This window comes from Oncorhynchus clarkii, chromosome 1, assembly GCF_045791955.1.
Source record: "Oncorhynchus clarkii lewisi isolate Uvic-CL-2024 chromosome 1, UVic_Ocla_1.0, whole genome shotgun sequence".
NCBI lineage: Eukaryota > Metazoa > Chordata > Actinopteri > Salmoniformes > Salmonidae > Oncorhynchus > Oncorhynchus clarkii.
The window spans coordinates 50,356,348-50,371,178 of record NC_092147.1 but is presented as its reverse complement, the minus strand read 5'-3'; the positions used below and the strand labels follow the sequence as shown (position 1 = coordinate 50,371,178).

At 42.6% G+C, this 14,831-nt stretch overlaps 1 protein-coding gene across 1 annotated transcript in view; it reads left to right on the top strand.

The window, feature by feature from the left end:
- Positions 1-14,831, top strand: part of LOC139408468 (periphilin-1-like) — a 33,835-nt gene that overhangs the window by 13,378 nt on the left and 5,626 nt on the right. The window contains exons 6-10 of the mRNA XM_071152398.1: positions 2,196-2,288; positions 2,615-2,826; positions 3,139-3,177; positions 6,270-6,343; positions 7,302-7,445. Coding sequence (XP_071008499.1) covers positions 2,196-2,288; positions 2,615-2,826; positions 3,139-3,177; positions 6,270-6,343; positions 7,302-7,445 — 562 coding nt within the window. The remainder of the gene's footprint in view (positions 1-2,195; positions 2,289-2,614; positions 2,827-3,138; positions 3,178-6,269; positions 6,344-7,301; positions 7,446-14,831) is intronic.

Genomic DNA, 14,831 nt, shown 5'->3' with positions numbered 1-14,831 from the left:
CTTTACTAACGACATGCCACTGGCTTTGAGTAAATTATACATGTCAGCTACTACAGCAACTGAAATGACTGCAACACATAACAAAGAGCTGTAGTTAATTTCAGAATTGGTGGCAAGGAATAAGTCAGTCCTAAATATTTCAAAAACTAAAACCATTTGTATTTGGGACACAAATCATTCAACAAACCCTAAACCCCAACTAAATATGTTAATAAATAATGTGGAAATTGAACAATTGGATTGGATTGTAAACTGTCATGGTCATAACATATTGATACAACAATAGCTAAGAGGGGAAGAAGTCTGTCCATAATAATGTGCTGCTCTACCTTCTGAACAGCACTATCAACAAGGCAGGACCTACAGGCTCTAGTTTTGTCACACCTGTAATACTGTTCAGTCATGTGGTTAGGTGCCACAAAGAGGGACTTAGGAAAATTGCAATTGGCTCAGAACAGGGCAGCACGGCTGGCCCTTGGATGTACACAGAGAGCTAATATTAATAATATGTATGTCAATCTCTCCTGGCTCAAAGTAGAGGAGATATTGACTTCATCACTACTTGTATTTGTGAGAGGTGAAGTTGTTTGTTGTTAATTGTCGCATGTTGTGTTTATATTTTTGTTCTGTATAATTAAAAGTGAAAAGCTGAAATGTATTGAGTCAATAAGTATTCAACCCCTTTTTTTTATGGCAAGCCTAAATACGTTAAAATATATAAATAAAATAGACATTGAATATCCCTTTGAGAAGCTGTGTGACATGTTGAAAGCACCGAGCTGTCTGTTTAAACGACTAGCACACAGATTAGACACCCATTCATATACCCCTCAAGACATGCCACCAGAGGTCTCTTCACAGTCCCGAAGTCCAGAACAGATTATGGGAGGCGCACAGTACTACATAGAGCCATGACTACATGGAACTGTATTCCACTTCAGGTAACTCATGCAAGCATTAGAATCAGATTTTTTAATTTTTTATTATAAAAAATACAACTTATGGAACAGCGGGGACTGTGAAGCAACACAAACACAGACCCATGCATACACACACATGATAACATACACACTATACACTCACGTACACATGGATTTTGTGTTGTAAATATGTGGTCGTGTAGTGTGGGCCTGAAGGCACACACTTAGTGTGTTGTGAATTCTGTAATGAATGCATTGTAATGTTTTTGAAATTGTTTAACTACCTTCATTAAGCCAAACCCCAGGAAGAGTAGCTGCTGCTTTGGCAGCAGATAATGGGGAACCATAATAAATACAAATAACCTGTCATAATATGGTCATAACACTGTCATGATCAGTATATTTACAGCTGTTACATTTTTTTATTTTTTTTATGGCTGATAATGACACGTACATAAGTGTCAACCCACATTTATTCAAATTTATTTTTTTCCCTGCCAATAAGTTTTGTTTCATTTTGAAAGTTTGTTTCTTAAGTCTGTTGTTGTAATTAATTCTTTTGTCATGTTTTTTTCATCATATTTTAATTAACTTGCAGAAAATATACTTTGTTACACTGTCATGAAGCATTATGACGATTCTGTCACTCGGACTGTGAAAATACACTATGACACTGTCAGGAAGCATTATGACAGATTTCATCAAATATGCCAGATATGCCTATCACATACATGTCCTTATGTCAGTCATCAATCAAGAGGGTGTCTTGTCCTGTACCTGAAATCTGCTCCTGCGTTCAACACAGTTATCAGCAACAGAGCATTTGATTCGGTGCATGTCTGACCTAACCCAATGCACAATTACAATGATGATTTAATATGGTCCATGTAAGAAAACGTTATTTAACGAACATACTGTTGACAAGTAGGCTATCGTGTAATGAAATGTTTTGCCTGGTGTGGTTTTGTGGGTTTTGACACTCTTATGTAGGTGTCTTTAACCAGCCATAAAATAATGTGATCAATGTCACAACCGGTCTAAATGTGTTATCAAATTGTATTGGTCACATACATGTGTTTAGCAGATTATTGCGGATGTAGCAGGGGAATGACACTGCACTTCAGTTGTATACCGTTTTTCAAGATAAAAGGCACTACTTATTTTGTTCTAAGTCCAGCAATGACAGGTTGTCAGCTGTTGACATATTATGACATGGTTATGACGCAGGGTGTCAAGTAAAGTGTTCCCAAAGTCTATTTTATTTTGAAATTTTAGGAACAGCAGCAGAGTGGGCTCCCATCCCAGCAGCAGAGTTCAAGTGATAGCTCCTCTCTCGAGGACCATGTCTCCAGCCTACCCCAACCTGAGGTAGGCCCTCATGTACTTTGGTCGAGGGTAGGCCCATTCCTTCTAGTGCACTTAGTTAATAGACCAAAGTGCCAAGCACCAATGGGACTGACATGGTGACTTCAGTTGTTGTATATTGTTTTTCAAGATCCAAGGCACTACTTATTTTTCTAAGTCCAGCAACTTCATTATTTCATATCAAGTGGTTTTCTTCTTTCACTCTACACTTAGAGGTAATTAGAATCCAGGCTCTCATCATGTGTAGAGCCGTGGCTTTAGTTCTGTCATTGAGTGGACCTGAATGGATGGGCCCTTGAATCCCCTTCTCTCGCTCTCTGTTTTCTCAGGGAGAACCCTGAGGGGATCAGGCGGAGAGTCCTGGGCCCCTACCCTGCAACCCCTGCCGGGGACTCGTACACTAGATTACGGGACCGCTCTCCTATCAGAAGGGATACTCCACCAATAACAGGCTCCGTTCTCATGCGCTCCGGGTCCAACACCAGCAGAAGGAGCTACTCCCCAGACAGGGACCAGGCTGGCTTCCCCTACCATCAGAAGAGTAATTTTGCAACCCAAATGACACCATATTCCTTATGTAGTGCACTTATTTTGACCAGGTCTCATAGGGAAGCATCCCAAGTTTCCTTTGGTTTCTCTACTGAGGCATTTAGTTCAGCTGTCAATGATTTAATAATATCACATTTAATCAATCACTTTAGAGTCTGGCTCTGATCCAGTGTCCATTCTAGCATATCACTTGGAATGATGCAATGTAAAGGACATGCATCCACTAGTGTGGATACTGTAACCTTGGTGTTTGTATCTGCTGTCAGTCATTTTGGTGACCTTTTTCTTTCTCGCCCCTCTCCAGGGTATAAAGAAGAGCCTCACAGCCAGAGCAGAGAGCCTGGTAAGTCTACACTTCATATCCCTAAAAGAAAATTGGCACATTTTGAAGTGATGCTTAAACTAATATGTAGAGGCCCGGCCGCTCTCTGAGAGGAGCATCTGTTTTCAGTGGAGGTGTGTATTAAATGGAGGTGCTGGAACATTTTTAATTACACACACACACACACACACACACACACACACACACACACACACACACACACGCAGGTTCTATAAGGCTGGGAAAAGAATAGCCTTGTTTTATTGAGGTGATTTGGCTTTTGATTCAATGTCTAACCTTTGCTTGGCTTGCGCACTGAGCCAGCAGATGTCTTCAAGATCAAACCAGCACTCACTCCCAGTCCCATTACCTTCCCCTTTGAGTGGTGCATGCATGCATTATGTTGTAGCCTAACTTTCTTTATGAGCTTCAAAATGATTCAGTCAGGTCTTGCCAGGTCTCCCTTGTCATAGAGGTCTTCTGACCTCAATGGACAACCTGGGTAAGTAAAAAGACAGCTATTACCTTTTCTCTGTGTGGATTAACCAGGAATCTGCGTAGGTTAAGTTAGGCCTACCTTCAATTGAAGTGAGGAGATTTTGAGATTAAGAATATTGGGATAGTAGGAGAATAAAGGAAAGTAACAGGGAGTGTCCTTAAATATCCCTATGTCTAATGCAGCCATTTCACTTAAGAAGTCCTTTCTCATAATCACTGCAGAGGGGTTTTAAAGCCCTTATTTTCCTCCGTTATGCTACGGTGTAAAGAGAGCACAGAGGAAGCCTGAAGAACCCCCCCCCCCCCCCCACCCCTATGTTTGGCTGCATATTCTATCCCCTTTTGAAGATGCAGTAAAACAGGTAGAAAACAGTTGTCCCTCCACCCCTGTCTGGAACACTAATTTGGCTAGGTCAACACATCAAAGTGCACAGAAATAAACTGTTTGGGAGGGACGATAAGGAATGCAAACCACACAGGGTCTAGTTGTAGGCCTAGTTTTACTGTAGAGAATCCTGTACAATGTCTCTGAGTGAGCATTTGGAGTACAATGGCTTAGAGAAAGCCTGCTGCCTATAGGTTATGGTTCAAGTTTTTAGTTCCCAAATAGTATTTTTTAAGTATCTCTTGAAGAAGACTATTTATTCTATTGTGAAGTGGAAACCGTCTAGGAGCAACAACGGATCAGCCATGAAGTGGTAGGCCACACAAGCTCACAGAACGAGACCGCCAAGTGCTGGAGCATGTAAAAATCAACACACTACCAAGTTCCAAGCTGCCTCTGGAAGCAACTTCAGCACAAATCCCAGCATCACTAATGCTCTTGTGACTGAATGGAAGGTTGTCCTCGCAGCAGTGTTCCAACATCTAGTGGAAAGGGAAAGCCTTTCAAGAAGAGTGGAGGGTGTTATAGCAGCAAAGTGGGGACCAACTCCATATTAATGCCCTTGATTTTGGAATGAGATGTTTTGAAGAGCATGTGTCCACAATGTTTTGGTGAAGTATAGCCTAGCTTTCATGATTAGTAGTGGAGGGGGATAAACTGAATATGTTTACAATATTATTTTGGTCAAATATTATATTGATACTTTGACTCCAAGTATCGATTTGTAAAATAAGAAGTGGGTTTGTATGCACAACCTGTGCAACGCCTAGTATTTAACATCCTATAGCTTGTTCTCCATCTTCTTATGAAATAGTGAGCCAACATGTTTTTAGCACTTTTTTTAAAACTTCCATTACTCATTGTAAAGCTCATTTTTCTCACGGTCCCCTTCTCTCTGCAGCAGACATACTTATATAGTAAGCAATGTATTTGGAGCATCAAATCGCAATAAAATTGCGGTTTCGAATCGCAATTACATATAGTATCGTGATAATATCATACCGTGACGTCCCTGGCAATTCCCTGCCCTAATGATTAGACTGTACAATATATCCTAACTTTTCTTTGTTTGGCTTGATAACACACACAAACAATTAGCCAATTGAAGTTGGCAGAAATACCCTGCTCTAGCACATTGACTGTTGGTAGGGATTAGTCTTCTTATCCGCAGGGTTCTGTTTCTGACTTTCATTCATTCATTACCCGTTAGTGAGGTTTGATGTTTAATCTGCTTAGATTCCTTTGCTGCTGTTTAACTAATGCCATTACGTGTCTCTTTGATGGAACACACACAATCTTCTGGATGCTCCTCTTCTGGATTTGCAATTCACGAGCATCTGTCACTAATCATTTAAGTTAAAACAGCAGCCTAGTTTCTTCTCCACAGATTCAAGTGTGTCTGGCGAGTGAGTGTCTTTCCAAGTTAACCAGGTTTTCCTCAAAATGCAAAGGCCTGGTCTGTCATAGACAGCGAGTTCTATGTCTGTGCTACTCTATTCTTTTAATATGGCAAATATCCATTTTATTATAAATTCAGCCTACAGACATTTTTGCCTAAGTAAACATCTCTCATTCAAAGAATCATCTGTTAATAGTATCATAGGAAATCCAGCACTCAATCAATTTTGAATTTTGCTGCATTTTGAACTAACAAACTACTTTTTCATGGTTTACTTGGAATTTTTTTCATAACTTCCTGGAAGAAGTGTGTTTTTAATTTCACCTTGGCTCAGTCTCATCGCCATGGGAATAAAAACAAACATTTCCACCCAGCCATATTTGTTTTTTTTATAGACATATTGGAGCCGGCGGAGCACAATATTTCAATTTAGTCACAGCTGAACTTGTCGACCTCTATTGTGCAAGCTATTCCAACAAGAATGTAAAATTAACAGCGATTTGTCTGGGCTCTGCTTGTCGTCAGTCCCACAGCATCTTGTCCTATCCCTTGTTCACTGTACGAGTGCACTGTGCAATGAGTGATTGCACGGTGGATGACAATATAGAATAAGTGGTGGTAGTTCCCCAGTGTGTTTTTAATACTGAGAGGATTTAAATGGAATTGTACTGCGCCTGGTGGCCCTGATTTTATTTTGAGTGCCCTCCATTTTCTTAAATGTTTCCTTTTTGTTTAACAATGCTTCTTAGTTTACTGTGTATGCATGAGTTGCGAGTGTTTCTCTTTCTCCTTCTGTCTCTTTCTTCATTCCTCTTCTCCTTCAATCCACAGATAAGCCCAGGTTGCTAGGCCACACAAAGACTGCCTCCACAGACGGTTCTCCACACAGCGCTGTCTCAATCAAGGTACGGCTGCGTAACTGTCAGACATAGCTCGCTGCTCCTGATTCAGTTCAGCCTCTCAGTTGATACGATCATTTATTCATTAGGCCTATATCAAAACGATAGGCTACCTGTCATAGTAGTAGCATACCCTTTACTAGCGTTGTACTAGTCCTAAAAGGTAGAAAAGACCTGCACAACTGTTTTACATCACTTGGTTGGATTATGGAATTCCATGAGACTCGAAATCCGATTTGTTACCATACAGACTCTTTTTCTTTTGTCATCGTTTCAACATTGTCTGACCATCACATTTTACCTACCTTCCTATGGATACACAGTTTATCAACACAATTCATTGCCCTGTCATGGTGTGTGGAATCTGTTGCAAATCCCTGTTCATGTCATTCATTCTAGAACCCACATCGCAGAGGAACAGTTGATGTACCTTAAGTGGCCTGTCTCTTTCTTGTGGTCTGATGAGGTCACGATAGATGAAGACTGCGTTCACCATGCGTGACCCATTTCCTTGCCATGGATGAAAGCTTTCTGGATTTCTGTAAACTAAAAGTAATGGGCGTTTCAAAAAGTTGTTTATTTTTAATGCTAACACGGTCACAAAAGGCCTCCTTTTGTTCAAATTGACATTCAGAGATGTTATGTTTTGTGTCTCCTTTCCCTTTTAACACTAAATGATGCAGTATGATGCGCTGACGTCGGTGGGCGTGGGCCTTCATCTTCAGCTGTCGACAGTCTTTGATCAAAGATGTTGAAGGAAAAACATTCTAGATCGTTGAGATGCTGCATGCATATTAAAGCGTTTGATGTGCTGAAAGAAAATTACAGCAACAACAACCTCGTTGACTCTAATCAGTGTTGCCCTCACACGTTTTGAATTTGAAACCTGAATCAGTTAAGCCATTTGAACTGCTGTGTCCTGCCTGGCGCGCTAACCCATTAGCTGTAACCTTTACCCTCCCAGGAGGAAGTTGACCCCACCCCAGCCCTGCTAGCAGAGCCTGAGGACACAGTGCCGGCCAAGGATGAGACCGACCAGACACAGAAGGCCAACTTCAAGACACGGCGCTCTCAAGCCATCGCAGCTAAAGCCCTCGAAATTGAGAAGGTAATAGAGGTCCCACTATCCAACAACACTCAACTGCTAGCTAGTCATTCTCTGCTGGCTGTGTGGTAGAGTCTTGCATCGGGTTGGATACCAACGGTTCCCAGCGGATGACCCGCAAAAAAAATCACCTGGTCTGGAAGGATTTTTGTGGCATTGTGGACAAGGACAACAAGCCGGTAGATGGCTATACAGCCAGCAAAAAGTGCAAGCAGGTATTTGTTTACGATAGGTAAATTCAGTTTAATATCAGTTAATTGTTAGGTTAATTCAGGCTTTTGTGCATTTAGACCATATGCAGGCCATATGTCTAAAAACGATATGCTGGTAAAGGTAGACTTTTATCCAAATGTAGACATGCAGACAAATTCATTCATGCAGGAAGGGGAATAATAGCCTACTATGGAATCATAAAAACAATTAATGAAATGTGTTATTTGGCGGGTCACTGATCGGCTCTCGGAACAATGGGTGCAGATGGGTCAGGTTGCGTAGAAAAATCTGTCCTGATTTAGGGATGCTAACTGTTAATCGGTTAGCTGCTGAAAATACATTTGACCGGTCATCCTTATCAGTCTATAGGATCATTTGCATAATTTTGTGGAATTCAATTGGCGCGTTTGTATTTTCGTTACTGGCCATGCATCTAATTTATCACACACACAGCATACAAAGCCTAGTTTGAGGAGTGGAATAGCCTACAAACTGTCAGACAGTGTGAGAGTAGCTCCTCAGTCTGTTGGCTACTGGAGTGAAAACTGCTTTTGCATGCCCAGTCATTGCGCAACAAATAACAATTCTGAATGCAATCGCGTGTTAACTTTGGTGGCCACGATTTTAAAAGGAGCTATTTTTATTTCTCAATCTCAACTCGTAATTAAAGCTCGCCTCCCATTCGGGTGTGTAGGCTATAGCCTGCCTAGCGTTGACTACCAGCGCGTCACCCACCACTTTGCAATGTGTGCTTGAGGCAGTGGAATTGTTTGAAACTATTTACTTTACTTCAAATAATGAGGCATGTCTTACTTAGCTTCAAAGTAGCCTTGCGAAAAATCCACCTGTAGAAACATGGAGGCAATTATTTTATAAAGACTTCCTCGTGCCATTTAACCAGCATTTCTCTCCTGTTCTATTGATTTTCATATCAACTTCATTTTGTTGTCCAGAAGCCAAAGCTACAACCCTCGAACGTATTAGCAACCCATCATTGCAACAACCATTAGATTTCCCCTCTTTCTACATTTCTAACAGAGATTATTTATCTCTGTCACAACTGTTCGCATTAGGTTAAGAGCGGTGCGTTTTGGAAAATGTTTTATTAGCTGCTTCATCACAAAGGTTGCATGTTCAACAATGGCCTATAGCCTTTTGAACTGTTATACGATAAGGCTTGCTATTGTTGCATGTTCCCAGTAAGCTCTTAATGAAAAATGTCCTGTCCGTGTATGCATGCATAGTATCAGCGAGGAAGAGGCAAAAGCGAGAGGTTTTTCTTTCGCCAAAATCTGTCCAAAATAAGCCCAATACGTTTCTATGGGCTTGTTTTGGGCCTAAGCTTGTCGCCTGCCTTCCCGCCTAGGGCCGCCTTCCCACTGTTAGCGCGGAACCATAAGCATCATAAGCATTATATACAGATCTCAAATAGTACTTTTCTGTTGGTCACGTCATTTTACTGTTTTACATTTTACTGAAAAAATGTAACCGTTTATTGACCGGCAGCCAAATTAATCGGCAGCTAAATTTACACATTTGCAGCCATTGTCCTGATGTCGGACATCGGGTGGGCTTGGAATTGATGTGGCCGGCATGGGGCGGGTGTGACTCCAAAGAACTGACCCGTGCAAGAATGCTATCTCTCGTCCAACTCCTAGGCCTGAACCTTCCCTCCATTTGGATTAGTAGCTCTCTGAAGCCCTATTGCCTGCATATGGCGGCTTGGGAAACATGTCATTTTGATTTGAGAGAGCGAGCACAGGGAGGGAGGATGAGTTGGCAGGAAGGACTTAAGCATCTCAGGTTGTGACGCTCTACACAGGGCCTGCTATTTGAGTCTGCCTGCCCGGCCCTTCCCTACACACACACACTGCGCTACACTACCACTTATCTGTTCCCGTTAAACCAGGGCAGGAATTGCCCTGCAGGGTTCTGGGGGGGCCACCCACAGTGTGGGTACTTCTCTTGGCATTACAAACATGCTTACGCACACATAGCACACATGCTTACCCTGCCATTTCCTAACCAGTTCACAGCAGCAGTTGTGTGGAGAGGCACTGGCTTGTAACATCGATATTGACCTTAGCCAAATGCAGTCTGATCCCCATCCCTGTACAGTGGAGGGCCAAGCCAAACTCACCAGACCAAATGGAAACCACGATGCATGGGGATGGAGCTGGGTTTGCATGGGGATGTGGCTGGGGGTACAGGGCTACGGCTGGAGATGGGGATGGGAATAGAGATGTGGCTAACACCAAGGATGTGGTTGGGGCAGAAAGTCTGGAGCTGGGCATGGGGATAATGTTTGGGATAGAGCTGGTGCTAGGTGGCTGGGGCTGGGCGCTGGCACGAGGTTCATACCTCCATTGAGGCTGATTTAGTGTGATGGCTCCTGTCAATAGCTGTTTATTCAACTCTACGTGGAGGGAGGAGACTGTCCTTTACCACCCTTGAGCCATGAGCACTCACTCCTCTATCTAATACTGATCTTCAGAGGAGGCTGGTTTGAATGAGCACGTTTGCAGTAATGCTGAAGGATGAGGACTAGAAATATACACAACTCTCCATATTATTTGGATACTCAGTGGGGTCAGTCAGGTCGGGAGCTGTTTGTCTGGTTCATGTTCTAAAAATACCTTACTGTAGAGCTACCGTACCCATTTAATATGGGGCCGATTACGGGCTAGGAAAGCAAATGAGAAAGCCAAGACATTTATTAATGCTATGTTCCAGTAACTTCCTCTTGAAAGGCTCCTGTGTTACATTAGAGGAATTACTCTTGAAAACGACAATCAAATTAATCAGAAAACAAGCAAGCAGCAACCCTTGAACTTGTAAGCCTGTATCCCATCTTCTCCGATTTGGTTGATGGTACTACACTGTAAAGCATTAGCCTACATGTTTTTCTCCGATTTTTGGAGGATGGATGTACGACTATTTACATTTTTGGTTAGAAACCTAGATTAAGTATCAGAGAAACTATTTAACGTAATGGGAGTATCGAAAAGTTGCTGGCAGTGATTTTCTGAGGAGTCCCTCCATTCATCATTTCAATCAGTGTAAGCTAAACTTATCCATTTCTTCCCTATTAGTCCATTACATGAAGTCTGCTTCCCAAATGGCAACTTATTCCCTTTACAGTGCCCTACTTTTTACCAGCGTAGTACACTATAAAGGAAATAGTGTGCCATTTGGAACCTAGACTAAGCGGTCCGGTCTGCATCCAGTCCAGGCTGAGTGATTAAATGGCTATTTTAATGATATCCTCTGTCTACCAGGCCCTCCAGTCATTACATCCACTCATTACTCCACTTCCCTTATTAACTCAGGACCCCTGCCTCTCTGCCTACATCAGGGCTCTTTTGAGCAGAGCTCCAGTATAGAATCACAGCTTTGTATGTATAATCTCCTAAAGACGAAACCCCCAACTCTGTATCCGTTACGCTTACACGCATGCAGACACACAAGCAAGCAGACACAAACCCACTGTACCCCTCTAATTCAGACCTCCATGTCCGCGCCAAACGCCCCCTCATCCCTTCTTCCTTTTTCTCAGCCATGGCTTTTTAACCCGTCCTGTGTGGCCCTACCTCTCTCTAGTATCAGGTCTGGAGATCTGTCCCTGGCTCCCTCCGCTGGGAGATAGGGAGGGAACCCAGGGGAGAGAAAAAAAAAACACACACACACACACACACAGAGCAGGTTCAGGTCAAACCACCCTTCCTGTTTGATTAAGTAACCAGGGACCGGTTCTGTCTTGAGAGTTCACAGTACAGTTTGAGGAAACACTACTCCCTAAATACTCTCTATTGTTACAAATCCAGCATGACACTTCCTCACACATGCATTGAAACGCTCACTCTCAAGTGTGTGTGCGTCCTTAAGAAATAGTATTTTTGAAGCTCTAGTGATGTCGAGGGAAATTATTTTGTTTTGAGACCCTTTTTTCACCCATTCCCACTTCTTCCTCAAAGCTTCAAAGCATGTAGAAGATGTGTATATATGTGTGTGTGTGTGTATATGTATGTGTGTGTGTGTGTATATATATATATATATATATATAATATATATATTAATTAGGAAGTAAATTAGTGAAAATGTAATCACATTGACACACTGTAGAAAAGTTTAGGGAAGGTTTTGTTTTGAAATATGGCAAACATAATCAACTCTAAGTGAATGGTGAGTAGGGCTGTTACGGTTTACTGTGTTACCGCCACACCGGCGGTCACGAGTAATGACCGCAGTCAAATTCCATGTGACCATTTAGTCACGGTAATTAGGATCCTCCCAGCTCTGTTGCTGCTGATGGTCATTAGTAGCCTACCAAACCTGCTAACTGCCTGCTACTCAGCACTCTGTTGTCACTCCAATCACTCTGACATCAATGCAAATGTGATGAAAAATCGAATCAAACACTTCATGAGAGCCCATGATTTCATGTTGTGCAACATTTCTATATGCTATGCAATTGCGGGAGAAGTGTTTTGATGGCCTTTATTAAAAAGAGGATCAGCTGTCTATAGGCTAGGCCTACTATATTTATTTCTCAACTTTCCTAATATTAAGCACTTTGCTTTGTTTTACAACAGGACTATAGCCTACCTGGCTGGCATGAAAATGCACTATGTAACGCGTCCTCAATTCGCTATTTAAGTGCATAGATGACATGTATTTTTTCCCCCTGCCCCTGTTCCGAGACAGGTGCCTGATAGTGGTCCATTCTAAATCGAAACAAATTTGATATTATTTAGTATATGTAAAGTCAAGATTAAATTAACAATGGTCTGATGGGTGACATTAGCCTATTAGCCTATAAGGTGCTTCGGAGCACGGCAATTAGCACCCGGGAGAAGGGAATTATAATTATTTTCAGCCCAATGGCCACTAGCCGATATTTTATTTTTTAGGGTACATTACCGCCACAAAAGGGGGGTGCCTCCGTAAAATGTCAAGTCCTGATGAGACTATTATCAAGTGCTAGTCAAATTGTGAATGAGAGACTGAAGAAGTGTGTGCAGCCTGCACAAGAAACAAAGCAGAGCTCATGCCTTTCATGCGACTTTTGAGTAGCATCATGTAGCCTTAGAATGTATTAATAATCAAAACATATAGTCTAATGTTTGTATAGAGCGACATCATTGATATATACAGAGAAAAAAGTCGGCCCGAGAATTGAACCCTGTGGCACCCCCATAGAGACTGCCAGAGGTCCAGACAACAGTCCCTCTGATTTGGCACACTGAACTCTGTCTGAGAAGTAGTTGGTCAACCAGGCGAGGCAGTCATTTGAGAAGCCACGGCTATTGAGTCTGCCGATAAGAATGCGGTGATTGACAGTCGAAAGCCTTTGCAAGGTCGATAAAGACGGCTGCACAGTACTGTCTTTTATCGATGGAAAGTTGCTGCAGAGGGTGCTGAGCTGTTGGTAGGGGTAGCCAGGTGGAAAGCATGGCCAGCCGTAGAAAAATGCTTATTGAAATGATTGATTATTGTAGATTTATCGGTGGTGACAGTGTTTCCTAGCCTCAGTGCAGTGGGCAGCTGGGAGTAGGTGCTTCTATTCTCCATGGACCTTACAGTGTCCCAAAACTTTTTGGAAGTAGTGCTACAGGATGCAAATTTCTGTTAGGGAAGCTACGGCTAGCTTTTTCAAACTGACTGAGTATATTGGTTCCCGACTTCCCTGAAAAGTTGCATATCGCGTGGGCTATTCGATGCTAATGCAGAACGCCACAGGATGTGTTTGTGCTGGTCAAGGGCAGTCAAGTCTGGGGTGAACCAAGGGCTATATCTGTACTTAGTTCTACATTTTCTGAATGGGCCATGCTTATTTAAGATGGTGAGGAAAGCACTTTTAAAGAGCAACCAGGCATCCTCTACTGACGAGATGAGGTCAATATCCTTCCAGGATACACGGGCCTGGTCGATTAGAAAGGCCTGCTCGCAGAACTGTTTTAAGGAGCGTTTGACAGTGATGAGGGGTGGTCGTTTGACCGCGGACCCATTACGCACACAGGCAATGAGGCAGTGATCGCTGAGATCCTGGTTGAAGACAGCAATGGTGTATTTTGAGGGCCAGTTGGTCAGGATGATATCTATGATGTTTCCCATGGTTACGGATTTAAGGTTGTACCTGGTAGGTTCCTTGATCATCTGTGCGAGATTGAGGGCATCTAGCTTAGATTGTAGGACGGCTGGGGTGTTAAGCATGTCCCAGTTTACGTCACCTAACAGTACGATCTCTGAAGATAGATGGGGGGCAATCAATTCACATATGGTGTCCAGGGCACAGCTGGGGGCTGAAGGGGGTCTATAACAAGCGGCAATGGTCAGAGACTTGTTTCTGGAAAGGTGGGGTTTTAAAAGTAGAAGCTCTTTGTTTGGGCACAGACCTGGATAGTATGACAGAACTCTGCCGGCTATCTCTGAGTAGATTGCAACTCCACCCCCTTTAGCAGTGCTATTTTGTCGGGAAATGTTATAGTCAGGGATGGACATGTCAGGATTTTTGGTGGCCTCTTCCTAAGCCAGGATTTAGACACGGCTATGACATCAGGATTGGCGGAGTGTGCTTAAGCAGTGAATAAAACAAACTTAGGGAGGAGGCTTCTAATGTTAACATGCATAATGTTAACAATGTTAACGCCATGAGTAGTTAATCATGAAACATACACCCCTGCATTTCTTGTTCTCATATAGTTCTTTATTCCTGTCTGCGCAATGTACTGAGAACCCAGCTGGCTGTATGGACGGTGACAGTATATCCAGAGAGAGCCATGATTCTGTGAAACAGAGTATGTTAGTTCCTGATGTCTCTGGAAGGAGATCCTCGCCCTGAGCTTGTATACTTTATTGTCCAGAGACTGAACATTAGCGAGTAATATACTCTGACGCGGTGGATGGTTTGCACGCCTCCTCAGTCAGACTACTAGTCGCCTCCGAATACCTCTTCTCTGCCGCTGCGTCTTGGAGCAGCGTTTGGGATAAGTTCAATTGGGGGGTACGAACAAAGGATACAATTCGAGAAAGTCTTATTCCTGGTCGTAATGCTGCTGAGTTACCACCGCTCTTATATCCAAAAGTTATTTCCGGCTGTATATAATAACACAAACGTTCTTGGCTAATAATGTAAGAAATAACATACAACAAAAAAAAGAAAATACTACAAAGTTG